Source organism: Diachasmimorpha longicaudata, chromosome 1 (genome assembly GCF_034640455.1).
Source record: "Diachasmimorpha longicaudata isolate KC_UGA_2023 chromosome 1, iyDiaLong2, whole genome shotgun sequence".
In the NCBI taxonomy this organism is placed as follows: Eukaryota; Metazoa; Arthropoda; class Insecta; order Hymenoptera; family Braconidae; genus Diachasmimorpha; species Diachasmimorpha longicaudata.
The window spans coordinates 5,449,801-5,469,619 of record NC_087225.1 but is presented as its reverse complement, the minus strand read 5'-3'; the positions used below and the strand labels follow the sequence as shown (position 1 = coordinate 5,469,619).

The following is a 19,819-nucleotide window of genomic DNA, read 5'->3' as shown; positions in this document are numbered from 1 at the left end:
TTCTAAGGCTCGAGAAATATTCTAAAATCGATTTTTTCGTTTTTCGCATTTTTGTCGGCTCCTAGGCCTCCTAGAGCAAAATGGGCCCGGATTTGGGATCACACCGTTTTCCGTTCATATCTTTGGAAATAATATAGCGAGAGCAATTTGGCCGACACCATTCGATTCGTGAGACGATTTCCGATTTTTCTAGGGCTCCGGGAATATTCTACAACCCGTTTTAACGGTTTTCGCCGTTTCTCTCTTCCTGGACCTCCTACAGCCTACCCCAGCACCTTCCACCCCAGTTAGTCACGTTCTCCGGGGTAATATCTTACCGACAGGCACGTTCACCATCGTAGTTCATGCACCACCGCTACTAAATTTTGCGGTTGCAACCGCTCCAGAAGCGTTAGCAATCTCTCCCATAATCATTGCGAGGATAGAGTAATTGGGGTCAGTACATTGGGGTAGTGACCTCTGTGTGCCATATTTTCCACTAATCGATATCTAGACAGGTAACTTATTGACCTACCAAAGATTCTGTATCGATATGAAGTAAATTATTGAAAAATATCAATTTTTGCTAATCTGTCGGCCGAACTCATGTGGCATGTTGAATTATTTATTTAAAAATCAATGAGTGACTAACGAATCATTTTAAATCTCAGTACAAACGGGGGCAAACCTAGTAGAATCAGTTTATTTAGCGAAAAGCAATCACCTGCCGACTATCTACATACGAATCTAGTTCGTCCGGGTGGCACCAGGTGACGTGCACTTGGGCGACATCTTGCGGGACGGGGGAAGACAAGAGATCGCGCTGAAAGTCGCGCAGAATAGTCGAAATACGAAACAAACGACGGACTATCACCGAGTTGTACAGAGGCTCCGAACGGTTCTCTAAAAAACTGAAAGTAATTCTTCGGAATAGTTGAGATTTACGGAGTATTAGATTGATCAACAATCGGAAGATTGATTTTTACGGTAATTAGGAACGTTCCCCATTCACATCCTGATTTTTTATGGGCAATGGTGAATGTCGTCTCCGAAGTCTGAGAGAATCGCGGGGAAGGATTGACTTCGCTTCCGGAAATTTGAATTTTTTTTTTTTTGAAAAATTGAATGAGCCGAGTGAATTGAATATCATTGTCATCGGAATTGATAATGATTGGGCCGTCGGCAACTGCGAGTGGTGTTTCAAATCGCGAAGAGGATCCAGTGAGAGTTAAACGAAAGCTCTTCGAGGATTTGGATATTGACAGTTTTTGCGAGGAATTTCAGACGACGAAAAAGTGCCATTCGATGGAGGTGGATGGATTGGGGATGTCCCAGGTGGTACATCAGTCTGATTTTTCAACCAATTCCGAGCATGATACATCAGGACCAGTGGCGAGACTGGAGGTACTCGTGGTGGATGGTACCTGGGACGTCTCGAGCCTCGGGGGTGCCGATCTGATTGACCTTTCGTCATCGATCAGCGGAAATGCAGGGGTGCAGGGTATCACTGACGTGGGGAGTATTGATGGTAATTATGGAACCATTCTTTATAACTGGGAACCAACTGTCGAGGATGCGGGACATTTGACGCAAACGTGCACCTCGGAGCAACAGACGTCGAGTGCTGGATCCTCAATGTCTTCTAGTTTGCCGGAGGATCAGGAGAATGGAAATCTATCGTGGCTTTTGGATTTCAAGTTAGATTCGCTTATCGAAGCACCGGAGGATAAACCCCCTGCCCCACAGCCTCGGAATAATTATACAGGTGAAGAAACAGATCTCTTGGAGTTTGATTTTATTAATGATGATCATTGATTGGTGGGAGATAATTTTTTTATTTAAAATATCGCTGATATTTGCAATCAATTTTTCGATGTCTGATAGAATGAGAAATATTGAATCTGTTGCTGTAATTTATTCCACTTTTACAAAGTTTTATCTTCGGTAAAAGAAGAAGAAGAAAAAAGAAGAATTCATCTTTTTCGTTTTTTTATAGTTAATTGGCTTTCAAAGCTTTTACTGTGCTTACTAATTCTTGCGGAGATGTGCATCATCGAAATTTTTAAGAGTCATTTCATTTTCTTACAAAAAACTAGCAAAGAGTAGAAAAAAATATTCAATGTTTCTAACAACAGCATCGAATTCATGACATTGACATGATCATTATGGAATTTGTCGCCCTCAGGCTCTAGAAATCGAAATACCGGGACCAATCGAGTGGACACAAATGCGTCGTACGCAACTGAGATTCGTGGCAATTACACCGAGAATAATCCACCTGGCCGTCAACCCCAATCAACCTCCTATGCATCAGATAATCGAAATTTCTCGACGTCTCGCTACGGCGGTCCAAAGAAGCCCCCCTTCACATACACAGAATTAATAGAACACGCTCTCCAAGAACGAGGGGAATTGACCGTATCAGCGATATATCAGTGGATTTCGTAAGTAAAAATCAAAATATCCGTCGTCGTGAGGAATGTGCATGTTTGTAAATTTTTTACATTTTTCATTTCTAATTCACCTGTACACATGTAGGAGAAACGTGAATTTTACGTTTGAATGACTGTGTTGGTGGGAACATGGGGGGTGAGAAAAAGGGGATTTGCGATAGGTACAGAGTGGTACCACTGCCCCCAAATGCACGGCACTACCTGGTACCGCGTCCTACCCTCGTCTGTTCGTGCTTCCGTGGTGCTCCGTCTATGCTTTTTCGGCTTCGATCGTGGGTACTCCTTCATTTGTATGATTCTGGGATTCTCAACGGTTATCTAAATCTTCCAACCACCCGAAAATTTATATTCGGGTAATAAAAATGCTCGGGATTATGCAGTCACACATATATTCAAACATTAATCATTTTTTACCTCTCTTCGGGTATTTTTACCCTCAACATACGAATCGGTGGGCTGTATATGTTTTACAAAAGTCGAGCTCACATTCACACACTTTTAAATTCATTTTTCTTTACGAAATATCAAGTAGAAGGTATTTTTCTCACAAGAAGAAAAATAACTTTTCATTATGTTGTGCAAAAAAGCTCAAACACCAGTGGAAATGTAAAAAAAATACAGTAAATAACAGAAACCTAGCTAACTAGGTCGACTAATTCATGAAAATCGCTAGGTCGAATAGAAAATCTGGACAAGAGTAAAAAAATTACTCTTCAGAACGTTAAACAAAAAAAGTCATGATTTAATCAATTATTAACAATAAAAATCGAGAATGAGAAAAGAAACTGGCATTAACGAATTGAAGATTAAAAATACCAGAGGAATAAGTTATTATCACATAGTTAAGAAGGAGTACACAAAGTGATAATAGAAATTTGGAACTTTCTGTTTTGCTATTGTAACAAAAAAAATGGAATATTTTGAATTTCAATTTTTTATTTTTATCTCGTTTTCTGCGACTATTTAAGAAACTTTACTCCTTCAGAGACTTTTTCCTGACGTATTTTTGGCTTTCAAATGGATGTATTTCACTTGATGTCATGTTTACAGTCATTGGGGCGTGTAAACGTATCATTTACCACCGACAAAACTATTTTCTGGCTCTACGCAAAGGGCTATGGGCAGGCGTACGAAAATTGCACGGCAGTTAACGCACCGTGACGTGCAGGTGGAGGTAAATTAGTTTCTGGAGGGTGGGCTTGATTATTTTTATTGGAATTACACATTTTTCCCTCGGAGCGGGGTAGAACGATTAGCGATGAGGGAGGTTTGGACTATTTGGGTGGGTGCATTGAGGAATAGGTCTTCGTTGGCGATCTTTTGTCGCAGGGGGTGCTTGTGCGTGCCTGTCACCAGGAGTTAAGGCTTTACGGAGGGCGGTTTTGGCGGGTTTACTTCGTTTGCATACACACCTGCGTCTTCGCAGGTCGAAATCGAAAATTATAGGATGTAATTGAATGACTGAATGGAAGCGGAATTTGGCAATCTATGATAAGGTGTATTATATCCATTGAAATATTTCTTTCAATTTCCAATTTTTCTGAATATTGAGGAGTCAAAACTTCTAGAACTCAGAGAGTTTTAAACGATTTCTCTGAATATTTAAGAGAATTTTGGAGCAAATGTGCATTGTTATTTGAGAAAATGTTTATAGTAGTGTTTAGCTGTTAGAAAAAATGTTAACCAATTTCGCTATATAGTTTATACAATCATAAACAATAAAACGAGGGCTTTTAACACGCGATGCGTATGCCAACAAATTCAAGGTCTTTTACTAAAAAATTTGGTTACTTTTTTTTTCGTACATATCGTCCATAGAACAGTTTCGACATCAAACAGGTTTATCCGATGTCACTTCCACATTTATCCACAATAAGTGTAATTGACCTCATTGCTTTATTTTTATTGACAGAGAGCACTTTCCGTATTACAAGAGCAACGACGATCGCTGGAAAAATTCTGTGCGACATAATTTATCGATAAATCCACATTTTCGAAAGGGATCCAAAGCACCTCATGGAGCTGGACATTTGTGGGCCATTGCCAATCGTGACGGTAGGCCACGGGCATTGAGCACTCAGCAAATAACTTCAGTTCCAACGCAAAAGCAAATTCTGAAGAGTATTGTAGAGAGCAGTTATCCTCGGAGAAGCAATAATACAGTGAGGTATGTTCAGTTAAAATTCCCAGCAAATTCTTCTCTCTTTATCGGAAACTTTCGAAAATAAATTCCGCGTCTTTCTTCGGTTTAGACAAAACGTAGTCATAGATGAAGTAGCTGCGGCAACGGCGAGTATCTGTCCATCACCAGAGGAGAATGTCGTGGGCTCGGTTACACTGGAGCATTGCGCTGAGCAAATACTCAGTGGAATAAAAAGAGACGTCGAAGTGCAGTACCTCATGCCAATGGCAGTGCAGAATGATGCAGAGGATGCTAGTCAACAGATACAGCAGGCTGAGCAGAACTGCGGAGACAAGGAAACTGGTAATTTTGATTTACTGTTTGATCATGGATGAACCTTGATAAATCTTCCTGTCTGAATTTTAATGAATTGAGTAAATATAAAAATATATAAAAATATTTAATATACATAAATCGACATATCAGAAAATTGCGGAAATCAATTTTTCCAATGAGGACATTTTCAGGATTTTTTTTCTTAGACATAATCCTTGATATGCATATCTGGACTAATTAACAGCACAGCACAAAATTGCCTCTCATTAATCAAACACATGTGACTCCGAACAGAGCGTGACTGTTGGAACGTTCTTGCAGACTTTTTGAACCCCGTGGCCAAGGAAGTAGTAGCCGAAGAGTGTGGTCTGATTGGTGAGAGTTACCTCGTAACCGATCTCAATCCAGCTGCTCTAGGTCTAAACATGGCTGAGTCAGAAATCATCACCTCCGATCATCTTTTCGGCGAAGAACTGAGCTTTCAATTTTACGAACTGACATCTTCATCTCAATTACAGTCAGCCTGACACCGGGACAAAAGTCGTATTCGTATGATAATTGTCGACGAGAAAAAATTACAGAATGTGGAAATTGTCAATGGTAATGCTGATAAGGATGTCGACAACATCGATGGAGCTGAACAATCGACGATTAACATACTTGACAGTTGATTAAATTGGCTATTAATGTGCCTTAACTACTAGAGCCATAAGAGAACACGTAAAAGTATTGAGAATGGATGCTGCAATTAAGATGCGTTTGAGCAAAAAAAACTAAAAACCAAAAAAAAAAAGCTTGCATGAGTCAACTCTGATAATTTATAATTTTCCTCGTATTTATCACGTTTATCTCATAGCCTTTATGGAATTGACATCATGTTTTTTGTATTAGTCGAAGAAAAATATAATATTTACAATTTCCCAAATACTCTCATGCTTTCAAAATAAATGGAAAGAATAATCTTACTCATTTTACAAATTCTAATTTGTACAGTTATCATTTCTGCGTTTTGTTCTTCGGCTTTTTCTGCACTGATTTTCCAAGTTGGTTGATATGAACTGAAGGGGATATCTCTCTCGGATCTCCCTTAACACGGCCCGCAGGATGGAATTCGTATTCATGTGACAATTGTTGATGAAGAAAAAATTACAGAATAGGGAAATTGTCAATGGCAATGGCGGTAAGAATGCTGACAATTCTGACGAAAATGAACAATTGATTATTGATGTTTTTTATCTACTAGAATTGAAAGACAGAAAACCGACGACCAAAAAATCATTGAATGAGTCAATTCTGATGGTGTAATTTTTTTCTACTTTTCACGTCTATCGCAAAGCTTTTCTTGTTTTCGTCAAATGAAAATATAATATTTATAATTTATTAATTCTCTCACGCTTTGAAAATGGAAAGAATTGATTTATCATGAAATGAATAAAGGACAATGGTATTAATTTTAGGAAGTAAAATTTATGCTTTGTTTTGTACAGTTATCATTGCTACTTCTCTTTCTCAGTTTCCGTCTGCTGTGGTTTGTTCGGATCCTCTGCTTTAGCTGATGGAGGGGCTTCTTCCGACTTTGTCTTTGTTGGTTCCATCATACTAGCCAGGAATCTGGCCGCTTTCTCCTTCTTCCTCGTTTCCTTCTTCAGTTTTTTGTCCTCCTTCTCCTTCTGCTCCAGCAGTTGTTGGAATCTCTCATCACGTGGATCAATAGCAAAACCGAATTGCCTTCGTACTTCTTCAACGAGACGTGCTTTGCGCTCTTTAGCAGCCAGCACGGTAGCCTCTTTTTTGGCAAGCCTCGCCTTCAAATCCTTCTCCCATTTACCCACCAGGGCTATGTTTTTGGTGATGGTCTCTTCCCTAGAAAATGAAGGAATTATTAGTGGAAGTTTCAATGGAATTCATTAGATTGGTGTATTTGGAAGATGAGCACGTATCTCGAAAACACATTTAACAAATAAGTATGACTGTTGTTAACGTTTGAAATTAATTGTGTTTTTTCTTAAATACTAGAAGTACTGATGACCCCAATAATTTTCGAGGAAACGAAAATGAAATAGGGTGAACCCCAGGGGAGGCTCCTAGACTTTTTCATCCCTGATAATGTTGGATAATTATTTAAAAATCCAGATGATTAAATTTTACAGCAAAAGTGATAAAGTCATTGCATTAACGAGTTGTTTTTCGGCTTAATTAAGTCTCACTCTTCGAAAATTCACAAATTTACTGGTTCAGAATTATTGACTCTGCTGTCTGATGTGTATCAAACTGTCAAAGAACCTTGGATATCCTCGATTCATTCAAAATAATAAAAAACCTGAACCCTCTATCCCATCGTAATTCAACTTTACCTGAGTCTGATCGCCTCCTCCTTCTCGATCTTCGCATTCTCAAGTTCCTTCCATCGCTCTTGTATACTCTTCGGATAAGCCGTCTTTTCCCACAGTATTTTGTCTTTAATTTCCTCCTCTGTGGGCCAAGCACATCCAATTTGCTCATCCATTGCTGCCATCCCATACCTCCCTAGTATCCTCTTCTTGTACCTAGTTGTGGTGTGAAACCACGCCATATTTTCATCGTAAGGCCTGACACCCTGGATCATCCTCCGATGGGCTTCGGTGAGCCTAGACTTCAGTCTCTTTTGTACGGTTTCTTTTTGTCCCTCCTCTGTTATGATTTCATCGTACCGAGGTGTCTCCTCCACTGAGGTTATGTCGAAGGATTGGTTTTTCGCTGGAATTTCTGTTGAGTAACATCTCCCCCATAACAGCCTATGGAGACCAGCTTTCAACGTTGGAGTACGGAGCAGCAGAGCTTTTGGAATCATATTTGCAATCATCCACTAGACAATGAGTCGTGCAGGAGTTTTTCTGATGGATAACCTCAAAAATATTGCTGCAATGCAGTCACTGACTCTCTCAGAATGTGTCCACGTCAAATGAACTCACCAATGAATGTCGAGATTGTCCCACAACAGTTTGTCAACCTCCATCAAGAAAATAAATCCTTAAAGACTATTCTTTAGAACGTAAATAAATTCTATAAAACGAAACACCCAACTCCGGCGTTGACGAATCGTGATTGGGACAGACAGAGAACTACGTTATCTCCTGAAGATAACACTATTTTTCTTGTTGGGATCTGCTGGTAACACAATAAATAAACAATCTACTTTATCTTGGACCAATGTCTGTTTCCACTGTCGTCTGATCACCCTTCGAATGATTGTAAGTAGAGAATCCCTGCTCTGTTCAGTCATTTCAGTAAAACCTACTTTACCACACCACAGTGTCTTTTTCCACTGCCGTCTGATCACCTTTACCCCTTCCCGCAAGTAGAAAATTCCCGCTTCATTTCAATAGTTTCCATTCTCCTCATAAATATCCCTCTCACATAATGTTCACCCATCTCTTTATTATTCCAAAATATTAACCATCACACCATGGCCTCATAAATCCCTCGATCCCCATAAATAACCATTACCCCTGATTATAATTAGTTCCCCTTTCTAAAAAGTTTTCTCTTCATCACTGCGCAATCAAGCCGGAACAAGGCAAGAAAAATTAAAATATCATTTGATTTCAATTATCTTCGAAATCCATATTTTGCACCTGAGAATCCCTTGGTAATGATCCAACAATGAGTGACCTCTGCTTTACCCCACCACAGTGTCTTTTTTCACTGTCCTCTCATCACCTTTACCACTTCCCCCAAGTATACCCCCCCCCCTCTTTCAATTCTCTCCAATCCCCTCATAAATATTCCTCTCCCACGATGATTACCCACCTCTTTGTTATTCCAAAATATAAACAATCACACCAGCATCTCATAAATCCCTCGATCCCCATAAATAACAATTACCTCCGATTATAATTCATTACCCTTTTTTAAAAAGTTTCCTCCCCATGACTTGGTAATTTGGCTGCAACAAGGATATACATGCTCTGAAAAAAAAAAAAAAAAAAAGTTGACGTACAACTTGCTCACAATTACCGTTAGACTGATGGACTAATATACGCGACGGCAGGGGGCGAGATGGCCTTGTCACAGGGATTACAGCTAATTGTAGTTTACGCTTTATACAGTATATAACAACCCGGGTATTCTCCAGCGTCGTGCAATACATATCCATATACAATGTTGGGTAGGTAAAAGCTAACACGCAATGACGCACACACGCGCCATGGCATAATATGATGGGGCACGGACTTCCCCTGGACTGTCATGTCGTGGTATACGTCAGTTCTCGACAAAATAACCGGTCTCGTCGGCACTCCTATCATCCCTAATTATGCCAACCTACCCTCATGTATATGTAGCACTGCGAAACCTAGTCAAATATAGTACTGGCTTTTTCGATGTCGATCAATGCTAATATTTATACTGCTCAAATATTTTTCCATCAGTTTTTTTTTTCGAGATTTTTTTATCACTTCGTGCACAGGGATCTTTAAGCGATGGGGGAGAGACAAAATTAGCATGAAGTGAGGGGAATTTGAATGAATGAATGAGAGAGAGGAGCCAATGAAATAGCACTTGCGGTAGTCTGGAGTATGACGCTGTCGAACATGTCCCATTCGATTGCCAAAGTTGAATGAAAATGGTGCTGATCAGGACGACTATGATTTTACTGGGGACATCTCCATTGAGGTGACTTGGGGAACTCGAAGATTTCAGGTCAATTGGGGTAATCTTGTGCATTGGTAGATTATTGCTCGAAAGGAAAAAAATTTTGAACTTTTCCAAAAATTGTGCCGTCACGTGATTTTTTTATGTTTTCACTAATGAAAGATTTCGTGATAATGATTTAATAATTTGGAAATTCAAGCGAAAATTTTGAATTTGATGTTACGCTCGGAGAATATGGAATTATCCTGCATTTTCAAGCTGAATGAGATATTAGATGAATCGTTTCAAAGGAGTTTCATTGTATTCAAATTTCTAATGTTGCAATCAATTCTAACAGCCGGTGTTTTGAATGAACTCACAAAATTTTTGTAGGAATATCGTTGTCATGCGGTTCGCAATCCCATACCATTGCCGTACTCTAAAACAATTGATTGACTTTACTTATAATGAAAAACACATACTCATGACCGTCTTTTACAACTAGAATTTTTTTCTCTTGCTGTAAATGTTATACAGCTCCTTATTACCCAGCTAACAAACTTCTTCATGCTTTTTTCTACTGCTATTCGGTGTCTTCAATTTTTATCTGTTGAGAGAGGAACAATTACCATATATTGTTGAGGGAAATTCGAATGAATGAGAACGAGGAACGAGTGAAGTCGCACTTGTGGGACTGGAATATGCGCTAGTCGAGCATGTCTTACTGAATTGCTCTTCTCTCGGCCTTGCGAAGAGTAATATATTGAAAAGGTCGGAATCGAGATAATAATAATTCACGTAGGAGTATATATATCGTATGGACTCTCAGAACTGAACGATGTCAGACCAATAGACCCTCGTGTTTGACCTTCTGTTCCCACAATTTAATAAAATGATTGAATTAAACCATATATTTATATATTTATGTATTTGTGTATTTATTCATATAATTTTAGATTTTTGAAATTTTCAAGTTGGAAATTTTTAGTGCATTATTATGCGTTTTAAAATGTCTTATCAATCTCATCGTCCTCGGGCCCTGCAGGAATTAATGTGATAAAATAGGAGTTAATTATGATTGTAATAACCCAGGTGAAATAATTCTATTGTTGGAGTCTTCAGACTTCGCGATGTCAGATTAATTAAGACAAGCTTTTATTATTGTATGGAGAGTTGGAAGCGAGTCTTCGTTGTGAATACATTTAATAAATTTAGACCGATCTTTTTCTGCACTGTTGAATGGTTGTTCCACTCCCAGTTGAAGTTATTTACTTTTGTTATAGATCTCTGCAACTTCCTGCGTAATAGATAAACCTGAATATATACACATAGACCTTTTTTTTCTCTTTCAAAACCTAATATTTATTTTCTCGAAATATTTTTACCCCATGTTCTGTCAAGATTTTTTTTCTATCGTAGATCCGTTATAAGTAAATAACTCGGCTGCTGAGAGTGATAGCAAAATTATTGTTATATATTTTTTATAGCCCTTGATTCATTCTACAAAAAAGGTTTAATCAAAAAGTTAATTATCTCCCTTAGCTTTAGAGATATTCCTCGATATTCCCGCTGAATTTTTTATCGGTGGAGGAGAGACAATTGACACAAACGTGGAAATGTTCGGGGAAGGGTAGGAGAAGGGGACTGAGTACAAAATAAGTGAATACATTTTCTATAATATATTTTACATTATAAACCAACCATACATTATAATATCTTATATTCTTAAATCTATATGTGTTTTTTTATTTTATCCTGTATATCTCGTTTACATACTTCCTCCATATTTATATATTTTTTCTTTAATTTTGTCTATTACATGTTTTTTTTATTTATATCCATCATTATTTATAATATTTTTATATTCTATATTATGTATATATAATATCATACATGTTTTTGTCTCATTTTCATGCCTTTATTTGCCTCATCTTCATTTTGTTCACGCACTTCCCGAGCATTCTCGTACCTATTGCAATGCAGGGGGTGCTTGTGTACGTCATATTCACCTATATTTATATTCCCTCTTTATATATAATATATATATATATATATTTGTTCTTATTTCATGAGCGTAATATGCGTGGCGTGGCTGGGCATGTGCCTTCACGTATGCAATGTGGCGATTATGTATCAAATTAGATGCATTGTTTGATTTATCTTGATCTATCCTTCGCGCGATGCTTTTTTGATCTTTCATATTTTTATTTACTTAATGCCTATGTATATACGCAATGAGGCTACCATGGAACCCCGTGGGTCAATTTATTTTAATATTTTAATTCAATATTATATATATATTTTTTTTCGTTTTTCTTTTATTCAATGAAAAAAAAACATTTCATTGCATTCATTTTTATCATTTTAGCCTCGAGTGCCTACAAAAGTGTTTATCTGACAGGGAGAGTTAATCTCACTGATAAAGGCACCCAACTCATTTTTTTTAAATTTTTTATCTCTTTGGCTTATGTCTTCAGTGATATGCCGTACCACGACGGGGCTCCTGGAACCCCCGTGCGCGGGATCTCTTGTTTTCCATAATAAAATAATAGATAACGATTTGAAGAACCAATTAATCAAACAAAATTCTACAAAAATTCGGACGCGATGATACTCTTGATTAATTTTTAGCGTTGCCCGGTGTCATTTGCGGTATCTTAGTTCTTCTCTTCTCTCTATTACCTACGGGGATAATTGGGGGCATCTTTGGCAGGCTAGCCAAGTACATTGTTAGTTTTTTTTTTTCACTTAATATCTAATTGCTGGCTCGATCGTTCGAGATCATCATAATATCTAATTACCACAGTTCTCTTCGTCACATTGGTGTGAAAACGCGTGCCGATTGCGATCGGTTTTTTTTTATTATTTTCATTTAAAAACTCGTTTACTATTCATCAATTAACTAGTCATTCCAATAGAACAGAAACAAAACATTGTTTACACCTCATCGTACCAGGACTACAAGTATATCGAGGTTTTGATTGTTTCAATAGCACGGTGAAACAATTAATTAATTTTCAACTCCGTTATCATTTGTAATTGTTACCTCAAAATGACATTCTGTTGTATGCAATTGAGCCGAGTTAATTAATTGATTTTTTGATGCAATATTGATGGTGCGAGGTACGATGGGAATAATTGTTTTTTTTTTTTTAATTTTTTCAATTTTTTTTTCACTTCGTCAGTTAACGATACACTTAAATACGGCACGAGATTATATGCATATATAATATGCATATTAATCCCGTTTGCACCTTGCTATCTCACCCGTACGATGCATATTTTAATGCGCCAATATAAATACATAAATATTCTTATCCCAGTTATTCACTTCAGTTATTCATTTCATTTTTCTCTCAATATTGCTTTTCCTCGTGTATTTATATATTTATACGGAACAGATTATATTATTTTTGTTTTTTTTTTTCGTTTAGTCTAACTTAGTTCGTCTACATTCATTTATATATTTTATTTGTATTTATTTTATTTATTTTTACGCACTGTTTTTCCTTTTCTCGGCTGTCTCTTATTTATAATCTCCACCGTTTTCGGAATTCTTCTTGCACTAACTCTAGATATTTCTCTGCGGTGCTCTGTGTCGCTTATTTAGTAATTGTGTCTGTGGCGGTTTTTAGTAAATACGCGCTTTGGGTGGTTGCGTTGGGTGATGTAAACTGGATATTCTCGTCGTCTTCGGGAACTGAAATTCTGATTTTTTTACGGATAATTCTGATGTGCGGGAGATGGTAGTTCACAGAATGGAGAATGTTATTTTTAATTCGGGGGATGGGGGAAGGGTTGAGAGTGTGGTGAGGGTCACAGGGGAATATTTTTGGGGATAATTGTTATCCTTCAACTTTGGTGAAATATTTGAGAGATTTTGAGGATCAAAACTTGCGTGAATTGTGAGTTTCGAGCAAACTAGTCAGTAATAGATTTGTAAAAATCAGGAAAATTTCGGTGGATTCTGAATTCTAAATTAACTGAAAATTCTGATAAGGTTCAAGATTTCCATATTATTTCTACTTGAACTACGCGAGTTCACTCGAACGTCAAGTGAAATTACGTGAAGGTTTTCCCCTCAAACCAAAGTCAATATCATCCTTCTATTATCATATTTCTGGAAAAACAATCCTTCGCAGATTTATGTTTGTGAAATTATAAGTCAGCTTTATTTAATCAATTAATTCCTCAATCAATAAAAATTATTCTCGAATGACTGAACTCAATCTCAGGCGCAATAATCCAGATTTTTCAAATTCAATTTATTATCACTGTACGGAGAAAAAAAATAGCGGGTAAATTATTCCTTGCGGGGTGAGGGGGGAGAAGTGTTAACACGGAAGAAAAATTGAAAGATCTATGCCATAGCATATTCCAAATATTTTTCAAGAATTGATCGACAATTTTTCGGAAGTGAATAGACGAGAGCCTTGAAATTCGGATTTATTCCATTGAATTTTTTATCAATATTTCATCTTTTTAAAGCGTTCGAAATTTTCAATTTTTCGAACTTAAATGCCAATTGACTGGAATATTTTCAATAGAAGTGAAGAATCAATAATTGAAAGTCAGGACCGCAGATTGAGGAATTGAAAAAATCCATCGAAATTCTCCATCGCATCTCCTCTCATTGAAGTATCAAAATTTTACGCACTGCCCACCCTCCAAGATCGCATAAACTCGTAATGTAATCCAATGTAATATCCCCCCCCCCTCTCCCCCCAAATCACACGTCTCCTACAAACCCCAAATTATTTTCATCCGTAGAAATGCGATTCCATCACCCCCTATATCGACTGAGAGCTCGACTTGTCACTGGCACACGAACTGCTCAAGGGTTAACCGATGAAAGAGGTTGAAATGAGGGAGTGATGGAGGGTGTTAAATGGTGATCCGGTTAGGCCGAGGGGATCCCGTCAACATCAACTCGCTCCTCCCTCCCAGCGTAATTACACCCTAAATTATGTAAATTCAATTTCACCCCGACAAAATCAATTCATTATTTTCCTGCACTCCCCCGAGCCCGATTTTTCCCCAAAGTAAGAATACTTGTGAATCGATTCCCAGCATTATCCACCGATAAGAGGCAAGATTGGTGTATCCCATTGAACTGAGGGGCCGTAATAAAGAAAAGAGAGAAGAATGACTAAAGAGGAAGACGAAAAAAAAAACCAACTCCAAGGTAAGCGACGAGGGCATTGCCTGTATATACCAACTATCTATATAGATAAGATAGATCTAGATATTTTTATTAGGTCCCACGAGGAAGTATCCCCCGGAGAATGATAGATCGAAGGAATATCGACGGAGGCTCGAGTGCAGGGGGAGTGAGAGAGAGATTCAGGCGAAGGCGGAGAGAGTGAAGCGGAGGAAAAAAAAATGAGAGGAATTGGATTTTCCCGTAACTCGCGAATGTCGTGATTCGATAAGAGTTCGATGAGAATGCCGGTGCGGGGGGTCGAATGGCTCTAGAACGAAAAAAAAAAAAGAATAGGGGTGAGGGTGTACTCTGGCGACACAAGAGTGCCAGCTTGTCGGAGGTTGACGCGATCGAGTCACCCGGGTAAAAATTTTCTCTCCCCCTCTCTGACTGCTAGTCACGCCAACGGACACGTCACTGGGTCGTATAGAAATCACGTGGGGGATGGAATCAAAGTCAATACAGAAGATGGGATCGGCAGGGTGAGTAGGCAGTCCCATATGGTGGTTGCGATGAAGGTGTTTGAAGTAACTGCTGGGAGGGGAATTCACGCGGAGATGAGAGAATGTGATGCCTACCCCGTTCAACACGGATTTTGTTATGGTTGTGGTAATGAGGAACGTAGTTTACTCACTCACACGCGTATTTATGCGCCACAATACTCGTTACATGACTGTGATTAAGGTGCTGGGTGCTGTTTTTTTTTCGCGCGGATATACTTCACATTGCTATATTTCATTTTTCCACTATTATAGTTATTCAGCTATGTTTTTCCATTTTTGTTCTTTATTAAATTCTTATAAGTTGTTCTACTGGTTTAACCTAGTGACCGATTGACTATGCTATACTACAGACTACCGCTATGGGTATCTCATTTAATTGCTTGCTTTTTCTGCTTCACGTTACTTTCCCCTCGGTAGTTCTTTTCACCCCCCCACTCTGTCTTTATTTTCTCTTCTTCTAACTACGATTAATCTACAGGCATGCGTACTGTGTACCGCGCGTGTGCATGTTTTTCTCTTTTTATTGTGTCATTTGTATGGTTTACTCGCTGTGGGTATCGGTGTTCACTTAAGTTATAATTGGCTCTTAATGGGTTAATGTCACTCTCGCTAGGTGTTTTGCCTATTCTCCTGCTTTCCTCTTCTCATTTCAACTAATTTTCTTATATACTCTTTTGTTCTTTGGCTACACACACACACACACACATCGTGTAAATCTATATTGCAATAAGCCCACTCACCTTATTATTAGTTTTATTTTCTCTTCATATTTCACACAATTTTCTTACGCCTTTGTCGAGCTTTGCCTGTGTCAACCAACTTTGCAAAATTTTCATCATCCTAAAGTTGATTAATTATCTACTTATCATTTATGGCCTTATTCAACTAGACTCCTTCCTCCACGGTAGTTATGGGTTAATTAACGTGTCGTGTCGTTTCTCGCGCACTATTCTACACACACGGCCTTGTGTATTTGACTATCACTTAACCAACTAACAACTATCCCTTAGTTACATTATACATATGCATAGGAAGGCAAGTTCGAGTGTAAAGTGAAATTGTTTTTTTTAGTCATACAAAACAATACCTTTTGTACTTTCACTCCACACTAGCACTAGTCCTACATTCTCTTTATTTATATATATATATAATTTTTTTTGTTCTTCGTATATCTAACTATTTTCATATATTCACTGATTTATGTATAGTATGTATATATGTATATTTTTTTTTCCGAACTTTAGGTATTTTTTAAAATCGTTTTTCTATCAACTGTTTTCCATCTCTTTCAATTTCTTCGTTCAGGATTAAAATGTCCCCGCAATTGTTGGGTTCAGAACAAAATAAATGAACATTGGTGGGTGGGGGGGAGGAGGAGGGAGGTAGACGTCCGGGGGGCTCTACCTTCCTCGAAAAGTCTAAGAGGCGAGTCGAGAGTGCTATGAGTCCCAGTAATTTGTAGCGCGAGGGGAATCGATTTCCTATTTCTTAAAAGCGTGCAAAATTCCAAGTGGAGCAGTGGGTATGTTTGGGGATTGTGTGGAAAGGGGGTGAAAAGGGGGAAGGGAGGGAGGGAGCGATAAGTGGATGGTAGGGGGTGAGAGCACTTGCCGACGGGAACGAGTGAAAACGAGAGAGTGGCGCAAAGCAAGCACAATAATTTCGACTACGCTCTCTCGATTATTGCAATAGCCTGATTCTCGAATTCTCCGTATAATCTCATTCCCCGTTAGCTATTCCCGTCTCAGATGGCAAATAGAAAATAGTTATTCGTACACCAGCGGAGACAGGTGTTTGCAGATTGATACACAACTGAGCGGCTAAAATTTCTCTCACTTTTTTCCTCAACACTCTTGACTCGCAACTGAAATATTCTCGGAATTTTTGCATCCATTGCCGCTTTTTTAAAAAATTTCTCCTATAATATATATTTTATTCTCCTAACTAATTATATACACCATTTTATAATGTTTATCCGTGGTACACGGACAAACTTCGTTTGCATTCTCAATTTTTTGCTCCGGGAGGGGGGATTTTTTTGCATTTTTCCACGTTTTTTTTTTGTTTATTGACGCACACTCAACATTGAGCCACGTCATACCCTACCACTAGCCTATCACGTATGTTTACTTAGTGTAAAATACGCCTGCTCGCAATAGTTATACACCGGCACTCGTGTACAGCCATCGACTGAGCCACACGTCAATTCATCAATTTTTTAGATTTTTTTTTGTTCAATTTTATTTTGGATTAGCTGTGGTGATGAATATTTGTCGGTTATAGTTTCCATTTCCCTTGATTCTTTTTGCATTTCACGTTGCACTTTTTGTGACCTTATTAAGGCGACGCGGTTTTAGTACGCGCAGTTGATGAATTCCACAAATGAGTTTTGAATTTTTTAATGTGCTTTTTACGGTTTTGGGAGGGTTGTAATTGTCGGTGATTTTTCGTTTTTGCTTTCTTCAGTTTACGGCGATTATTCATTCAATTTTTCTGAGATAGTGGGGAAAATGTGGGGAATATTGCAATCGAGAACGTTATCCTGGGGTGGAATGGGGTAGTGGTAAAAAATTGCTGGTTTCATCGTGAATTTCCACAATCAACTGGTTTTGAAAATCGAAGGGGAGAGGAAAAATTAAAAATCACCGGGTCAAATATCATGAATCGTGGAATTTTCGGGGGAGCTAGAGGAAATGGTTTAAATTAAAACGAAAATTGAGACTAGTAGCCTCCAAAATGTCAGATAAAGTTGGTGAACTATTGGTTTTTTTGTTTTTAATTCGACATACACTCCATGAGTTATCACTTCAGAGCGATTTTTGCATGTTTTTCTATACTTAAAACCGGCATTTGTTAGTTGATGTGCCAAAAAAATTGGAGATCGTCAATTCAGTAAAAAAAACAATAAATTTTTGAATTATTATCCACTATTCATGTTCCTTTTTTAAGAGAAATTTAATGTAAGGAGTTAATATCAAAAAGTAAAAAGTCTCTTCTGATTTTTGTTTCAATCACTCCTACTTTCAACGTTTATTGATGACATATGGGTCTAGAAATCGAAAATTCCTAGAACCATTTTCGACTCGATTGCCCCATCAACGTAAATTACCAATCATTTCCCAAAACATTATCATCAAAAATTTCAATCTTTTACCCAACAGTTCCCAGACTGAGGACCTTCACACAAAGAAAAATGACCCAAATCAAGGAGTTTCCCTCACAAACCTCAAAATCTCCAGCTCCCCGGCACTATACCTCCCTTTCATTGATTCGCCTCGTCCAATATTTTAACCACCCCTAAAAATCCATTATGCCCCACATTCACGTAATGCAATATTCCCCAAAAACTTTTTTCCTCCATTCATCTGCATTCCATCCCCCGAAGCATTTACAAATCAAATACAGTTTAATTGAATGTTACAATATAACAAGTTCGCCAATGAGGAAATCAGAGAGTGTACCGGGAGTATTCGTGTGTCCGGGGCCACAATTCACTAACTGTATTTCACCGATGTCGATGAGCCGGGCATGGCTGTCGAATGGGTTAGTTCCCTCATTTCCTACTCACGCGTCACACGCAATCGACATGGGTATCGAACACACCGGTGACTCGGGAAGCAATCATCGCGGAGTGTATTTCGATTACGATAAATCGACAACGACCACTCGCCCCTCTCTCTCTCTCTCTCCCTCTCCCCCCGCCCTCCGCCGCTGTCTCACCCTCGTCCAGCCCTCTCAGCCCCACATCCACGATTCCGCTTTTAGTTCTACCTCAATCGTTAATCACGCAAAGTACATTGGGGACAGACGAGGGGGAAAACAGATCAAAGCTGCGGAGATACTGGAATCAAATGAAAATTCTATTCATGAGTTCAACGAATTGTGAATTAAAATGGCAAATAACTTGTACACTATTAATTCGATGTATATTTCAACAGTTCTATACAACATAAAGAGAAATTTCTGACAAAATTTTTAGTGCTGACACTGGAGATTGTATTGGTATTGGTTAAAATGTGAATGCTTCAGTAATTTCTGGAGATTTGTTTCGATCATCTGGGGATTTGTTTCGAGAGCATTCGGTTTTTATGTAATTGAGGGATTGGCATTTCGGCCGGTGTCTGCAGTAGAATTTTTATCAGAAGATTTCTCTAGCCCTCTCACCAAGTTCACACGCTTCAAGTACGTCTCGTCAACACTCTTGTAAATTTTCCCCTACCTCTGAACAATAATCTTCCCTCAAACAATTCAAAAACGCGGGTAAGAAATTGATTAAAAAACCAAGTGACGGCTGTTAAAATTACGACCGGGCAACTGTTACACGCGCACGCAACGAATATTATTTAAAACATTTTTCTCTCCCAACACTTCGGTCTAAACTACTACGCCTCTTTTGATTCCGCGAATGGACTCGTATGCATCAATATAATATGTATCTTGACATTATATTAATATGTGTATTATATACCTACCTATCTACGTTGGACTGTTTTTTTCTCAGTTTTCACGAGTAATTTCTTAATAATCTCTCAGCGCGAATTTGTAAGTTGCGTTTTAAGATACACTGAGATAAATAGTTACTTTTGATGAGGATAATTTCTATGGGACGAGA

General features: G+C 38.3%; 2 protein-coding genes across 3 annotated transcripts; one reads left to right on the top strand and one right to left on the bottom strand.

The window, feature by feature from the left end:
* Positions 1-808: 808 nt before the first annotated feature.
* Positions 809-5,929, top strand: LOC135172560 (uncharacterized). Of its 2 annotated transcripts, none has more exons than XM_064138699.1 (5): positions 809-1,744; positions 2,165-2,423; positions 4,345-4,599; positions 4,685-4,917; positions 5,212-5,929. In XM_064138699.1, the coding sequence occupies exons 1-5, from the start codon at positions 1,147-1,149 to the stop codon at positions 5,415-5,417; spliced, it is 1,551 nt and encodes a 516-aa protein (XP_063994769.1). In that variant the 5' UTR covers positions 809-1,146; the 3' UTR covers positions 5,418-5,929. The 2 variants fall into 2 exon arrangements, with proteins under 2 accessions (XP_063994769.1, XP_063994761.1); XM_064138691.1 differs by having other exon boundaries at positions 810-1,744; positions 5,185-5,929.
* Positions 5,930-6,337: 408 nt separating this feature from the next.
* Positions 6,338-7,993, bottom strand: LOC135172569 (large ribosomal subunit protein mL64). Its single transcript, XM_064138714.1, has 2 exons — positions 7,245-7,993; positions 6,338-6,753 (listed from the first exon to the last, which is right to left on the bottom strand). The coding sequence occupies exons 1-2, from the start codon at positions 7,730-7,732 to the stop codon at positions 6,387-6,389; spliced, it is 855 nt and encodes a 284-aa protein (XP_063994784.1). The 5' UTR covers positions 7,733-7,993; the 3' UTR covers positions 6,338-6,386.
* Between the last annotated feature and the right edge of the window lie 11,826 nt (positions 7,994-19,819).